At 42.8% G+C, this 17,475-nt stretch overlaps 2 protein-coding genes across 13 annotated transcripts in view; one reads left to right on the top strand and one right to left on the bottom strand.

Annotated features, from left to right (window-relative positions):
- LOC117342837 (rho guanine nucleotide exchange factor 7-like) overlaps positions 1 to 17,475 on the bottom strand; it is a 90,390-nt gene that overhangs the window by 56,035 nt on the left and 16,880 nt on the right. For all 12 annotated transcript variants that reach the window (XR_004535909.1, XM_033905094.1, XM_033905096.1 and 9 more), the window contains exons 4-8: positions 16,962 to 17,056; positions 14,908 to 15,003; positions 12,700 to 12,822; positions 11,789 to 11,924; positions 6,088 to 6,147 (exon numbers count right to left, since the gene is read on the bottom strand). Coding sequence is in view for 11 of the 12 variants with exons in the window: in XM_033905094.1 (XP_033760985.1) it covers positions 6,088 to 6,147; positions 11,789 to 11,924; positions 12,700 to 12,822; positions 14,908 to 15,003; positions 16,962 to 17,056 (510 nt within the window). In the remaining variant the exon portion in view is untranslated. The remainder of the gene's footprint in view (positions 1 to 6,087; positions 6,148 to 11,788; positions 11,925 to 12,699; positions 12,823 to 14,907; positions 15,004 to 16,961; positions 17,057 to 17,475) is intronic.
- LOC117342839 lies at positions 1,271 to 4,065 on the top strand. The gene has a single exon (XM_033905106.1). It carries the CDS (start codon positions 1,280 to 1,282, stop codon positions 3,341 to 3,343), a length of 2,064 nt encoding a protein of 687 aa, XP_033760997.1. The 5' UTR covers positions 1,271 to 1,279; the 3' UTR covers positions 3,344 to 4,065.

Here is a 17,475-nt window from a genome sequence, read left to right as displayed (position 1 = left end):
ATGTTCTGCACATAGCATACGTAATGCGACTATATATACCATTGTGTGCGTGCAGCCTGTAATTTTCTTCTACATGAAGGAATTATAACGGACAAAACATTCAGCAGAAAAACTCTCTGGCATTGGGTGGGATTGTGACGTCAGCATTAGATGAAACTTATTGGCTGTGACAGACAAAACAGTCTGAACAGGACGTATAACATGCAAATGGAATTCAGAAGGATTTTATATAAACTGTCACATTCAAAAGGCACTGTTTACTGGCGTCTCGGTATGGAAACAACTTCAACAAAACAAGCTGGAGTCTGCTCTACGGAGTAATTGTGACCCAACCGAGCAACATCTCAGCTGAGAATCATAACACGTGAACAACACTACATGTTCTACAGTACAGGTAAGCTGATTTTAACAGGTCCCTACATGGGGTGGTTTGTGTTTCCCAAGGAAACCGGAGACCAACAACCATCCAGTCTGGTTGTGTTAATGTCCTTGAGAAAGGCACTGAAACTCACTTAATTGCTTTAGATAATATACGATGGGCTTTCTAAGTATGGTTCAGAGAGGTAGTCACCAGCTACTACAAGGGGACCCTTATGGGTCTTTTATCACAGAATTCACATCACAATCAAACTTGACTTAAGATGACATCGTATGTATGCACAATAAAACTGTTTGAAATCTAAATCTTGAATTTCTGGACAGAAACATAAACATGTTGAAAGTTGGACAACAGATATTTTCCCAAACAGAAGTGTCTTTTTCCACACTTCAAAATTAGAATCCCCATTTCACATTCTGAAAGTCCTTGGTTGGTGTTCTATTTGACAGCGCAATGCTTTAGTCTAATTTAAGCGGACAAGACACATTTATACCAAAACAAGACAATTTCTGGATATAAAAAACAGACGTCTTATAGAAGCTAGGAGTGCTAATCTTGTTTTCAAACACTGCACACAAGTTTTGTTCTGTTTCATGAATTCAATCAAAGATTAAGTCACTTTACAGCCGACTTGAAATGTGATCAAATCAACAAAATTACTGATCAAAATGCATAAAAACAATACATTAAAACATTGTTAGAAACACATTTTCTCCCGTTTTGATTTTTGTAAATATTCCCTTTCTGTTCGTGAATAATCAATAGCTTGGAAGAGATTATGTTAAACTTACTGCAGAGACCATTATCACAATCCACAAAGTTGATTACAATTAAAGGTAACAACAGTTATCTTAAGTTTTTAATTTATTCATTATAGATTAAATCCTCTTGCTGACTACAATGGACTCTGGGGAGAGCGAGAGGTTGTCCATGCTCCTATCGGAATACCTGGAAAGGACATACACCGGAAGGAGGGAGGAGGTAGCAAATATACGCAGGGCGCTCGTCTTATATGAATGCTTAAACAATGCGGACAAAAACTCAATTCACGCCATTCAAGGGGGAAGCTTTGCGGAGGGACTTTGTCTGATGGGGTCGGATCTGGATGAAATGATTGTAGATACACGCGTGGTAGTCATGTACGATGATCAGCCTATCCCCGACAGCATTCCACTCAAAACAGTACTGTTCATTAGAGAAGCGGAGAACTGCCGCCCTGGCTATGTCAGGTTAGAACTCGGCCAGTTAGGAGAGTACTGCGACGAGATTCTATTTCTCTCACTAGTGACAGTTGGGAATTCCCTATTTCTTTCCAGCGATTTCTATCGAGAACAGGGTATTAGTTCGACAAGAGAAATGAGTGGCTGGATTCTAGAATCCAATGGGCCCAGCTGTTCATCATCATCGATTTCACAGGACACTGACAGCGTTCATTGTTTCCATTGTAACTGTTGGCCGAAGGAGGCTAACGAATGGATTACACGTAAACGTATGTACGGCTGGCCTCCTCAAGCCTTGAGGGACAAAATAGTCGAAAGTGGATGTCACCTTGTCCCCGTCGGCGACAAATGTTCACCATCCACATTATTACAATGGAGAATTTCATTTTCAGTAGCAGAAATATCTTTGATTCACTCCTTCTCTCACATCCAACTCAAAGTGTACACGCTGCTGAAATATTTCTTAAAACAAATAAAGGAGACATTGAAAGAAACCGTTGGGGATGATGACATCTTGTGCTCCTACTTCCTAAAAACAATCCTGTTTCATGCAATAGAGAATTCCAGCCAAATGTTCTGGCAAGACAAGAACTTATTCTACTGCTTTTGGTTTTGCTTCAACATTCTAATTGGGTGGGTCAGGGCGAGATTCTGTCCCAATTACTTCATCCCAAACAACAACTTGTTCCAGAGGAAAGTACACGGGCGGCATCAACAGATACTGCTGGGGATTTTGAACAGCTGTTATCAGATGAAATGGATTTGCCTCTCGGTGGGAAACTTCTTCGAACCTTCCATATGGGAGGATTTGAGTAACCCATCAACACAAGCGAAGCTTAAACGTCCTTTATCAGTACAGGAAGTTGCTCTCAACCAGGACACGATAACGGTTTTCAACTTACGATCCGTAATTGTAGGACCTAGTGCTATCCGGACCATTAGCAAGGCGTTTCAGTTATTACCAACATCACAGTCGGACTTTGATGAAATTTACATACATCACTACGTAACTATGTCCCTACAAAAGCTGGCAACGACACAAGTTTACCCGTGTCACACACGTACCACAGGCAACAAGACCAGGTACCACAGCCTCAGAAAATGTAAACACTGGATGTCTCCCAGTGCTTTAATGGGCACAGAAGTCTTGCATTTGGCAACTTTTCATTTCCTGACCGGAAATTTCAGGAAATCTCTGGAGGAGTGCAAGCAAGTTATGAGACTTGCCTCTTATTACACATCTAACCTGCTACACAACACAAAGAAGAGGTTTCATCCAGAACAGGTAGCAATCCATCAACAGCAGTACCGACAACCCGGACAAGCTTCAGACAGACTGCAGAAACTCTACACAGGTCTCATCATGTTTTACTGCAACAAATTTCACCTTCCTCATCTGGGTCTTGAAATGTCAGAAGCATACTCCCCCTTACAGTGCCTAATTATCCCTCCACTACCCTATACTCTGTTTCTGAACTTCCTGTGCTGCCACGAGCTAGGAGACACCAGAGGACGCAGTACAGCATTACACCACCTGATGAAGATCCAGTATCACGAGGAACAGGGAGGACACAAGTTCTGGATCGTTCACACACTCCTGGGGATCTGTTATCAAACACTTGGGGACTATCACAGGGCCATTGAGGCTTACTCTGAGTCAGCACAATCAAAGACTGATTTCCACGAGTGGAATCCTGCCATTGACAGGATAGCCATAGTGCTTCTGTGTATGTACGTCTCATAGAGGTCTGACAGGGGATAGCTGTGATGTATCTATGTATGTACGTCTCATAGAGGTCTGACAGAGGATAGCTGTGGTGTATCTATGTATGTACGTCTCATAGAGGTCTGACAGGGGATAGCTGTGATGTATCTATGTATGTCTGATAGAGGTCTGACAGGGGATAGCTGTGGTGAATCTATGTATGTCTCACAGAGGTCTGACAGAGGATAGCTGTGGTGTATCTATGTATGTCTCACAGAGGTCAGACAGGGGATAGCTGTGATGTATCTATGTATGTACGTCTCATAGAGGTCTGACAGGGGATAGCTGTGGTGTATCTATGTATGTACGTCTCATAGAGGTCTGACAGGGGATAGCTGTGATGTATCTATGTATGTACGTCTCATAGAGGTCTGACAGGGGATAGCTGTGATGTATCTATGTATGTACGTCTCATAGAGGTCTGACAGGGGATAGCTGTGATGTATCTATGTATGTCTCACAAAGGTCTGACAGAGGATAGGTGTGGTGTATCTATGTATGTCTCACAGAGGTCTGACAGAGGATAGGTGTGGTGTATCTATGTATGTCTCACAGAGGTCTGACAGAGGATAGCTGTGGTGTATCTATGTATGTACGTCTCATAGAGGTCTGACAGGGGATAGCTGTGGTGTATCTATGTATGTCTCACAGAGGTCTGACAGAGGATAGCTGTGGTGTATCTATGTATGTCTCACAGAGGTCTGACAAAGGATAGCTGTGGTGTATCTATGTATGTATGTCTCACAGAGGTCTAACAGAGGATAGCTGTGGTGTATCTATGTATGTCTCACAGAGGTCGGACAGAGGATAGCTGTGGTGTATCTATGTATGTCTCACAGAGGTCGGACAGAGGATAGCTGTGGTGTATCTATGTATGTCTCACAAAGGTCTGACAGAGGATAGGTGTGGTGTATCTATGTATGTCTCACAGAGGTCTGACAGAGGATAGGTGTGGTGTATCTATGTATGTCTCACAGAGGTCTGACAGAGGATAGCTGTGGTGTATCTATGTATGTCTCACAGAGGTCTGACAGAGGATAGCTATGGTTTATCTATGTATGTCTCACAGAGGTCTGTACATGTTGTTTTGTTTTTGTTCAACATCTTATCAACAGCTAAGGACATTAACACAGCCAAAATGTGTATCCTAAATGAGCAAGTGTGTGTTGATTGCCTGTGTCTTTTGAAGGATGCTATATGTTTATATTTGTGTCCTTACCATAGTGCGGATCTGATGCCACTGTATAGTGCTATCTTGTAGAAAGTTTACTGTCGAATACACCCAGCAAACACCCTGGTCACGTTATAGTGACAATGGGCAAACCAGGAGCGGGAGTAGGAACTACCATTTTTATTGACTACGGTGTGTTTCAGCAGAATCCAAGGCCTTCCTCACAGAGGCGAATGCTAAACTAAAGGACAAAAGTGAGGCAGTGTCAAGGGGACATTTAAAAAAAAGTTAAAAATGATATCATTGTACCTTAATTATGTAACACAGTCAGTGTTTGGTTGAGAGCCATTCGGGGAGGCTACACTTTATGTCACCCTCGCGTGCATCATGTCAAATTTATATGTCAGAGTAGTCGGTCGTGATACAGAACTCTCCAAGGTGTTCCAATCAAGAAACATGGCAGACGACGATGAAATCATTAATATTATGCAGACAAAGGACGCAGATAGCACCAAACATGTGTATTATAGTCTTTACTGAGTTTACCAATGGTAAGTCATATTTCCCTAGGGCAAAGCCCCTCTGGAAATATAACATGCCTTGGGAAAACAAATCGTCATGTCTCCCTACAACCAAAGCAATAAATATATATCACAAATATAGTCACCTCTGATGATCATATGATGGGGCAACAGGTACAATTTTTATGCCCAACCTGCCGGACCGCGTTGTATACAGTAGCTTACACATTCCCAACACATACAAAATTACTTTTATAGGAAATAAGTTTCATCTTGGATTTCAATGATTTCACAATTGCAAAAAAAAAACTCTGGTATGATAGCACCACCCGCTAGTAGATTTTTATCAGAGTTTTAAAATTAAAATATGTCTGGAAGGAATTGTGGTCACATGATACTCAACTCCAATACAGATTATTCGCATGAGTGAATTTGACAGTGGGGAGTGTTATGATTTGTCTAATGCATTGAAGAATTACATGAAGTATGAATTCATCTCTTGCTAGACAATGGTACCGAAAAGCTAATAAACTGTTGATATTTCCTCCTATGACTCATGCAAAAAAAAAAAAACAATGGTGTGAGAGCTCATGTTCTGACAGGGAAGTTCATCAATTCTTAAGTCCAGTGTCATAGCAAAGATTCGTGTTTTGTTTAATGCATTTAAATACATTTCTTGCCAAGGGGACAATGAAATATGAGAGAAAAATAAATCATGAGTGAGAAAAACAGGAAATATCAAGGCATAATTTTAATCAGGCCAAGTAGCCTCTTGTTAAGCAGGTTCAGTACATAATAAATATAATTTTTTCTTTTTCTTTCAATGGCAGAAGCTGTGTATATCTCTGTAATATTGTAAATAAGTCTCCAGTTTGACGATTTGCGTTGTAATTGTGCTCTCAAGCAAACTTATGCATCATAAGTCTTGATATAGGATATGTTTTGTCTGGTAACTCTACCATGAAGCTGAATGTGAGTTCCTTGTTGCTATTTAGGAGAACTATCATGAGGTCAATAAAATATGTACTTACAGCAATGTCTCTATATACTGCTATGGCCCTCTGTGTATCACCGCGGTCAACATGACTTTCCTGTGGAGAGAAGGCGAGAGGTTACAATGGAATACAGACAGTCCCAGTCAGACATACAGACAGTCCCGTCAGACATACAGACAGTATCGTCAGACATACAGACAGTATCGTCAGACATACAGACAGTCCCGTCAGACATACAGACAGTCCCGTCAGACATACAGACAGTCCCGTCAGACATACAGACAGTATCGTCAGACATACAGACAGTCCTGTCAGACATACAGACAGTCCCGTCAGACATACAGACAGTCCCGTCAGACATACAGACAGTCCCGTCAGACATACAGACAGTATCGTCAGACATACAGACAGTATCGTCAGACATACAGACAGTCCTGTCAGACATACAGACAGTATCGTCAGACATACAGACAGTCCCGTCAGACATACAGACAGTATCGTCAGACATACAGACAGTCCCGTCAGACATACAGACAGTATCGTCAGACATACAGACAGTATCGTCAGACATACAGACAGTCCCGTCAGACATACAGACAGTCCCGTCAGACATACAGACAGTCCCGTCAGACATACAGACAGTATCGTCAGACATACAGACAGTATCATCAGACATACAGACAGTATCGTCAGACATACAGACAGTCCCAGTCAGACATACAGACAGTCCCAGTCAGAAATACAGACAGTATCGTCAGACATACAGACAGTCCCGTCAGACATACAGACAGTCCCGTCAGACATACAGACAATATCGTCAGACATACAGACAGTCCCGTCAGACATACAGACAGTATCGTCAGACATACAGACAGTATCGTCAGACATACAGACAGTCCCGTCAGACATACAGACAGTCCCGTCAGACATACAGACAGTATCGTCAGACATACAGACAGTATCGTCAGACATACAGACAGTATCGTCAGACATACAGACAGTATCGTCAGACATACAGACAGTCCCGTCAGACATACAGACAGTCCCAGTCAGACATACAGACAGTCCCGTCAGACATACAGACAGTATCGTCAGACATACAGACAGTCCCGTCAGACATACAGACAGTCCCAGTCAGACATACAGACAGTATCGTCAGACATACAGACAGTCCCAGTCAGACATACAGACAGTATCGTCAGACATACAGACAGTATCGTCAGACATACAGACAGTCCCAGTCAGACATACAGACAGTATCGTCAGACATACAGACAGTATCGTCAGACATACAGACAGTATCATCAGACATACAGACAGTCCCAGTCAGACATACAGACAGTATCGTCAGACATACAGACAGTATCGTCAGACATACAGACAGTCCCGTCAGACATACAGACAGTCCTGTCAGACATACAGACAGTATCGTCAGACATACAGACAGTCCCAGTCAGACATACAGACAGTCCCAGTCAGACATACAGACAGTCCCGTCAGACATACAGACAGTCCCGTCAGACATACAGACAGTATCGTCAGACATACAGACAGTATCGTCAGACATACAGACAGTCCCAGTCAGACATACAGACAGTATCGTCAGAGATACAGACAGTATCGTCAGACATACAGACAGTCCCGTCAGACATACAGACAGTATCGTCAGACATACAGACAGTCCCGTCAGACATACAGACAGTATCGTCAGACATACAGACAGTCCCGTCAGACATACAGACAGTCCCAGTCAGACATACAGACAGTCCCAGTCAGACATACAGACAGTCCCGTCAGACATACAGACAGTCCCGTCAGACATACAGACAGTATCGTCAGACATACAGACAGTCCCGTCAGACATACAGACAGTCCCGTCAGACATACAGACAGTCCCAGTCAGACATACAGACAGTCCCGTCAGACATACAGACAGTATCGTCAGACATACAGACAGTCCCGTCAGACATACAGACAGTCCCGTCAGACATACAGACAGTCCCGTCAGACATACAGACAGTCCCGTCAGACATACAGACAGTCCCAGTCAGACATACAGACAGTCCCGTCAGACATACAGACAGTCCCGTCAGACATACAGACAGTCCCGTCAGACATACAGACAGTCCCGTCAGACATACAGACAGTCCCAGTCAGACATACAGACAGTCCCAGTCAGACATACAGACAGTCCCAGTCAGACATACAGACAGTATCGTCAGACATACAGACAGTCCCGTCAGACATACAGACAGTCCCGTCAGACATACAGACAGTCCCGTCAGACATACAGACAGTCCCAGTCAGACATACAGACAGTCCCAGTCAGACATACAGACAGTATCGTCAGACATACAGACAGTATCGTCAGACATACAGACAGTCCCAGTCAGACATACAGACAGTCCCAGTCAGACATACAGACAGTATCGTCAGACATACAGACAGTATCGTCAGACATACAGACAGTCCCAGTCAGACATACAGACAGTCCCAGTCAGACATACAGACAGTATCGTCAGACATACAGACAGTATCGTCAGACATACAGACAGTCCCAGTCAGACATACAGACAGTCCCAGTCAGACATACAGACAGTATCGTCAGACATACAGACAGTCCCAGTCAGACATACAGACAGTCCCAGTCAGACATACAGACAGTCCCAGTCAGACATACAGACAGTATCGTCAGACATACAGACAGTATCAGTCAGACATACAGACAGTCCCAGTCAGACATACAGACAGTCCCAGTCAGACATACAGACAGTATCGTCAGACATACAGACAGTCCCAGTCAGACATACAGACAGTCCCAGTCAGACATACAGACAGTATCGTCAGACATACAGACAGTCCCGTCAGACATACAGACAGTATCGTCAGACATACAGACAGTCCCAGTCAGACATACAGACAGTCCCGTCAGACATACAGACAGTCCCGTCAGACATACAGACAGTATCGTCAGACATACAGACAGTCCCAGTCAGACATACAGACAGTCCCGTCAGACATACAGACAGTATCGTCAGACATACAGACAGTATCGTCAGACATACAGACAGTCCCAGTCAGACATACAGACAGTCCCGTCAGACATACAGACAGTATCGTCAGACATACAGACAGTCCCGTCAGACATACAGACAGTCCCGTCAGACATACAGACAGTCCCGTCAGACATACAGACAGTCCCGTCAGACATACAGACAGTCCCGTCAGACATACAGACAGTCCCGTCAGACATACAGACAGTCCCAGTCAGACATACAGACAGTATCGTCAGACATACAGACAGTCCCAGTCAGACATACAGACAGTCCCGTCAGACATACAGACAGTCCCAGTCAGACATACAGACAGTCCCGTCAGACATACAGACAGTATCGTCAGACATACAGACAGTATCGTCAGACATACAGACAGTCCCGTCAGACATACAGACAGTATATCGTCAGACATACAGACAGTCCCGTCAGACATACAGACAGTCCCGTCAGACATATAGACAGTATCGTCAGACATACAGACAGTATCGTCAGACATACAGACAGTCCCAGTCAGACATACAGACAGTCCCAGTCAGACATACAGACAGTCCCAGTCAGACATACAGACAGTCCTGTCAGACATACAGACAGTCCTGTCAGACATACAGACAGTATCGTCAGACATACAGACAGTATCGTCAGACATACAGACAGTCCCAGTCAGACATACAGACAGTCCCGTCAGACATACAGACAGTATCGTCAGACATACAGACAGTCCCAGTCAGACATACAGACAGTATCGTCAGACATACAGACAGTCCCAGTCAGACATACAGACAGTATTGTCAGACATACAGACAGTCCCAGTCAGACATACAGACAGTATCATCAGACATACAGACAGTCCCGTCAGACGTACAGACAGTCCCAGTCAGACATACAGACAGTATCGTCAGACATACAGACAGTCCCGTCAGACATACAGACAGTATCGTCAGACATACAGACAGTCCCGTCAGACATACAGACAGTCCCGTCAGACGTACAGACAGTCCCGTCAGACATACAGACAGTATCGTCAGACATACAGACAGTCCCAGTCAGACATACAGACAGTCCCAGTCAGACATACAGACAGTCCCAGTCAGACATACAGACAGTCCAGTCAGACATACAGACAGTCCCGTCAGACGTACAGACAGTCCCAGTCAGACGTACAGACAGTCCCAGTCAGACATACAGACAGTCCCGTCAGACATACAGACAGTCCCAGTCAGACATACAGACAGTATCGTCAGACATACAGACAGTATCGTCAGACGTACAGACAGTCCCGTCAGACGTACAGACAGTCCCAGTCAGACATACAGACAGTCCCAGTCAGACATACAGACAGTATCGTCAGACATACAGACAGTCCCAGTCAGACATACAGACAGTATCGTCAGACATACAGACAGTATCGTCAGACATACAGACAGTCCTGTCAGACATACAGACAGTATCGTCAGACATACAGACAGTCCCGTCAGACATACAGACAGTCCCAGTCAGACATACAGACAGTCCCAGTCAGACATACAGACAGTATCGTCAGACATACAGACAGTCCCAGTCAGACATACAGACAGTCCCAGTCAGACATACAGACAGTATCGTCAGACATACAGACAGTCCCGTCAGACATACAGACAGTCCCAGTCAGACATACAGACAGTATCGTCAGACATACAGACAGTATCGTCAGACATACAGACAGTATTGTCAGACATACAGACAGTCCCGTCAGACATACAGACAGTCCAGTCAGACATACAGACAGTCCCGTCAGACATACAGACAGTCCCGTCAGACATACAGACAGTATCGTCAGACATACAGACAGTCCCAGTCAGACATACAGACAGTATCGTCAGACATACAGACAGTCCAGTCAGACATACAGACAGTCCTGTCAGACATACAGACAGTCCCGTCAGACATACAGACAGTCCCAGTCAGACATACAGACAGTATCGTCAGACATACAGACAGTCCCGTCAGACATACAGACAGTATCGTCAGACATACAGACAGTCCCGTCAGACATACAGACAGTCCCAGTCAGACATACAGACAGTCCCGTCAGACATACAGACAGTCCCAGTCAGACATACAGACAGTCCCGTCAGACATACAGACAGTCCCAGTCAGACATACAGACAGTATCGTCAGACATACAGACAGTCCCGTCAGACATACAGACAGTCCCGTCAGACATACAGACAGTCCTGTCAGACATACAGACAGTCCCGTCAGACATACAGACAGTATCGTCAGACATACAGACAGTCCTGTCAAGACATACAGACAGTCCCGTCAGACATACAGACAGTCCCGTCAGACATACAGACAGTCCCGTCAGACATACAGACAGTCCCAGTCAGATAATTAAATATTTCCATATTTGTTTTCTCAATTCAAATATCAAAGTTCTGTTAGATCCTAAGAGTGGATTGTTCGGTTCAATTTCAAAACTACAAACATGAGAAATCAAAACAGATTTGTTAATTAAATGACTAATTACATAAACATAATTGGGAACAACCTCTTGTTGGGAAGTCATAACAATGTACATGCATTAGTTTGGAAATCAAATCTTTTCTTTTATAAACAGGTTTAACTTAATTGTCGGGTAACACTACAACATTTAAATGTCCTTGTGCCATTCTCTATGATGATGCAACATTGTAGCTTACCTCCACATGGCGTTCCAGTTCCTTGAGCAGACTTGGATATTTGTCGAGGCGTGTGAAGGGTTTGTATAGGTTAGTGGTAAGGGCCATGGCAGCATTTGTGGCCCCTATACTCTCCATGAATTTACTCAGCTCCTCCCTACAACATCCCAGTATACATCATTCAGATTTACCTCCATCACTACCATTTCTGACAGTATCTTTGAGGAGTGTTTAGAGGAGTAGTCTGGACAAGATATATCTCACTTAGTGGTACAAAGGGCCATAACTCCGGTAAAAATTGATCAAAATTAATGGGTTTTAGGCAGACACAGGAACATGTCATGAATAACATGTATAAAGTTTCATTGAAATCTATTGTACAATCCTGGAAGGAGTAAGCGGTAAAGAAGTGTGTCTACAGACAGACAGATGGATGGACTTACAGACAGACAGACAGGGAGACAAACTGACAGACAGACAGAGAGACGAACTGACAGAGAGAGAGATGGACTGACAGACAGAGAGATGGACTGACAGAGAGAGAGAGAGAGACGGACTGACAGACAGACAGACGAAGTGACAGAGAGATGGACTAACAGACAGACAGAGAGATGGACAGACAGACACAGACTGACAGATAAAGACGGACTGACAGACAGACAGAGACGAAGTGACAGAGAGATGGACTACCAGACAGACAGAGTGATGGACAGACAGACAGACAGACAGACTGACAGATAGAGACGGACTGACATACAGACAGAGAGACAAAGTGACAGAGAGAGATGGACTGACAGACAGACAGAGAGACAGACTGGCAGACAGACAGACAGAGAGACATACTTCGTTGAGGGTTATAATCACTTTGCGGTTCATAGTATTTTACTAAGTTTCCAGTATGTATAAGTATATGAGCCACACCAATACTGTACCTTTTGTTCTGGAGGATCGCCACAGCACGAGGATGATTGGCACAGTAGGCCAGGTACAACTCCTTTAGTCGGGGGGCATGCTTCATAAAGGCTCCTCCTACCCGTCGTTGATGGGGTGTACATCTACAATACAAGGGTACAGGTCAGCAAAGTCCTAGGCGATCAATAGTAGATGAGGTGGTCAGTAGTAGATGAGGCGGTCAGTAGTAGATGAGGCGGTCAATAGTAGATGAGACGGTCAATAGTAGATGAGGCGGTCAATAGTAGATGCAGTGGTCAATAGTAGATGAGGTGGTCAGTAGTAGATGAGGCGGTCAATAGTAGATGAGGTGGTCAATAGTAGATGAGGCGGTCAATAGTAGATGAGGTGGTCAATAGTAGATGAGACGGTCAGTAGTAGATGAGGTGGTCAATAGTAGATGAGGTGGTCAGTAGTAAATGAGGCGGTCGGTAGTAGATGAGGTGGTCAATAGTAGGTGAGGTGGTCAGTAGTAGGTGAGGTGGTCAGTAGTAGGTGAGGCGGTCAATAGTATATGAGGCTGTCAAGAGTAGATGAGGTGGTCAGTAGTAGATGAGGCAGTCAGTAGTAGATGAGGTGGTCAGTAGTAGATGAAGCGGTCAATAGTAGATGAGGCTGTCAAGAGTAGATGAGGTGGTCAATAGTAGATGAGGCGGTCAATAGTAGATGAGGTGGTCAGTAGTAGATGAGGCAGTCAATAGTAGATGAGGTGGTCAGTAGTAGATGAGGCGGTCAGTAGTAGATGAGGCGGTCAGTAGTAAATGAGGTGGTCAATAGTAGATGAGGTGGTTAATAGATGAGGTGGTCAATAGTAGATGAGGTGGTCAATAGTAGATGAGGTGGTCAATAGTAGATGAGGCGGTCAGTAGTAGATGAGGTGGTCAATAGTAGATGAGGCGGTCAGTAGTAGATGAGGCGGTCAATAGTAGATGAGGCGGTCAATATTATATGAGGTGGTCAATAGTAGATGAGGTGGTCAATAGTAGATGAGGCGGTCAATAGTAAATGAGGCGGTCAATAGTAAATGAGGCGGTCAATAGTACTTAATACTTAACATACTCCCATATTGGTTTCATGATCAGTCTTCAAATTATAGGGACCAATTATATGCAAGGAGAATTAAATTTCAAAAATATTCTTGCAGTACTTTTCAAGAAATAGGAATACCATGAACTGTTTCAGGACAGAAAGGCCAATTCAAATATCATCAGACAGTGGGCTAAATTAAATGAGATTTTTTTCAAAAAATACTCTGATCACCCAACTATATTTAGATATCGATAAAACCCAAGCAGCAATTAGCATTGGTAAAACTACCATGTATCAAGGAATATGCTTAAAAGGAACTGTGTTCTATTTCATAAGAAATTTTCAACAGATGTAAGAAATGTATATATGCATGAGGACATTCAGTATTTTTTTCAAACAATGCGGAACTGCTAAAGTGCCATCTTAAAATGAAACATTTTGAATCTGTGTTACTGATATGCATTTCCTGACAAGAATCGATCTTCTAGAGAAAAAAACTCGGAATGTAGATAATTTAGACGCCAGTATCCAGATATATAACAACAACAAAAGCCCATGGACCTTAACAGTCACCTGAGTTTTTGGTATATTTTAGCATATTTAGCCCCTGTGGCCTTAAATGAAGGTCCAGGTCATCCATGTGAACAAACTTGGTAGCCCTTTATCCCAGCATGCCACAGACCTGATATTGGGTCTGGGGGCCTTTTGGTTATCAAAAAGTAGTTGTTTAAAGATTTTAGCATATTTGACCTCTGTGACCTTGAATGAAGGTCAAGGTCATCCATTTAAACATTTAAACCCTTTATCTCAGGATGCTACAAACCGAATATCAGGTCTCTGTGCCTGTTGGTAATTGAGAAGAAGTCGAAAATGTAAATTGTTTATGACGGATGACAAACAACGGACGACGCCAGACAAAACGTGTATTAATCAGAAAAAAAGTTCTCAACCCTTGTGGAAAATTTGTCTAATTGCAGGGAGTTAAAGGATGAGTAGACGGAGAAAAGGAGAAGAGGGAGATCGCAGTTTACATGATGGACATATAAATAGTAACATTGATGTTGGGGACACCTATATTTTACTCAGAGAAAGAGGACAAAATGGAAGCTATTAATGACTTGAACATAATGTATGTGATAATTATATAATCTTATACTTACTTTGCACATTCTTCTAAAGAGTTTAGAAAATTATTTTGGAATGCAACAATTTCTTCAAGGTTTCCCACTAATTGTAAATATTCTGTAGGTGTTAATCTGGAAAAAGATATTAAACATTATTATCAATACAACAAGATATAAAAAAAACATCACATAAATACGGCCATTTGATACACAAGGTAAACTGTTGCTGAACATATGATAAAATTTATCCATACAAAACCTGCTCAAGTAACCAGACAACCAGAATCAATAAGCCTAACGTTAACTTAAACAGTATCAAACTGGAAATATAAGCTAATCAATCACAAAATGGCTGCTGCCACATTAACAAGAGGGAAAATGATAAAGGGGCATAACTCCTCAGAAGACAAGAGGCCCAATGACCTGTATCACTCAACTGCTACTAATGCAACTTAAGAGTTAATCTAGATGCTGTAGCAGAATATCTATTCATTCAAATATGTGACTAAGTTTATTCATTTTGCTAAATTTTAAAGCCCTTCAACCCACCATTCTACTATCCCAATATTGTGAGGTCAGGCCTTTAGTGATAGCACATTAGAATTCTGTGACCTTGAAAGTAGTTCAAGGTCATTTATTTGAACTAACTTGGTAGTCCTTCATCTCAGAATGCTACTGGGTCAATATCATGACTCAAGTGCATTTGGGATCAGAGGTTTTTTAAAGGTAAACGTTGATGCCAAACAAAGAACCTGAACAATGTAAAGCATAAACTCACTTGCTCTTACGGCAGGTGAACTAAAACTAGCTGATATTGTAAGAATCATGAAAAAAATTGATAAGAGAGCAAGTACTATTAATTCGAACTTTCACCTACAGACATATATAAATACCCACAAACTAGGTCTGACTTGGACAACCACGAAATTAAATACCCACAAACTAGGTCTGACTAGGACAACCACGAAATTAAATACCCACAAACTAGGTCTGATTAGGACAACCACGGAATTAAATACCCACAAACTAGGTCTGATTAGGACAACCACGGAATTAAATACCCACAAACTAGGTCCGACTAGGACAATCACAGAATTAAATACCCACAAACTAGTTCTGACTAGGACAACCACGGAATTAAATACCCGCAAACTAGGTCTGACTAGGACAACCACGGAATTAAATACCCACAAACTAGGTCTGACTGGGACAACCACGGAATTAAATACCCACAAACTAGGTCTGATTAGGACAACCACGGAATTAATTACCCACAAACTAGGTCTGATTAGGACAACCACGGAATTAAATACCCACAAACTAGGTCCGACTAGGACAATCACAGAATTAAATACCCACAAACTAGGTCTGACTAGGACAACCACGGAATTAAATACCCACAAACTAGGTCTGACTAGGACAACCTCGGAATTAAATACCCACGAACTAGGTCTGACTAGGACAACCACGGAATTAAATACCCACAAACTAGGTCTGACTAGGACAACCACGGAATTAAATACCCACAAACTAGGTCTGACTAGGACAACCACGGAATTAATTACCCACAAACTAGGCCTGACTAGGACAACCACGGAATTAAATACCCACAAACTAGGTCTGATTAGGACAACCACGGAATTAAATACCCACAAACTAGGTCTGACTAGGACAACCACGGAATTAAATACCCACAAACTAGGTCTGACTAGGACAACCACGGAATTAAATACCCACAAACTAGGTCTGACTTGGACAACCACGGAATTAAATACCACAAACTAGGTCTGACTAGGACAACCACGGAATTAAATACCCACAAACTAGGTCTGACTAGGACAACCAAGGAATTAAATACCCACAAACCAGGTCTGACTAGGACAACCACAAAATTAAATACCCACAAACTAGGTCTGACTAGGACAACCACGGAATTAAATACCCACAAACTAGGTCTGACTAGGACAACCACGGAATTAAATACCCACAAACTAGGTCTGACTAGGACAACCACGGAATTAAATACCCACAAACTAGGTCTGACTACCAATACGTACATGTTGGAGCCCTGTATATATGTCAATACGTACATGCTGGAGCCCTGTATAGGCTGTATATATGTCTGCAGAACCATGGTCATTTCTTGGACATGGGTCTTCTCTGTGTCGATCACATTCTGAAGTACCTGTAGATAGAAATATATCATAACATATTTATCAGACAAATACAAAGATGGTTTCCCTTGCTGCATACATTAATAAACCTGCATTTCAATACCCGTGTGTTCTGTATAACTAGAAGGAAATATGAGGCACATTGTTGCAAGGACAATGACAAGGTAGACTGAGTGATCTCCCTTGTCACACGTGTAAACATTAACTGGTGGTTGGAAATATAAAGGATACGGACAACTAAATTATTGGTATAAAGTCCTCATTATCAGAACAAGATTCATGTAAAAGGTTTTCTTTAAAGTAAAAAACTCTTAAATAATTTACAGTGACTGACCCCAGCCCAGGTCCCTGACTACATACAAAGTACAAGTGTATACTAAGATGATGGGGAGGACATATACCAGCCAACATCCAGAGATCATCACAAGGT

The sequence above is a fragment of the Pecten maximus genome, chromosome 14 (assembly GCF_902652985.1).
Source record: "Pecten maximus chromosome 14, xPecMax1.1, whole genome shotgun sequence".
Lineage (NCBI taxonomy): Eukaryota > Metazoa > Mollusca > Bivalvia > Pectinida > Pectinidae > Pecten > Pecten maximus.
The sequence above is the reverse complement of the archived record's forward strand: the minus strand, read 5'-3'. Positions and strand labels throughout refer to the sequence as shown.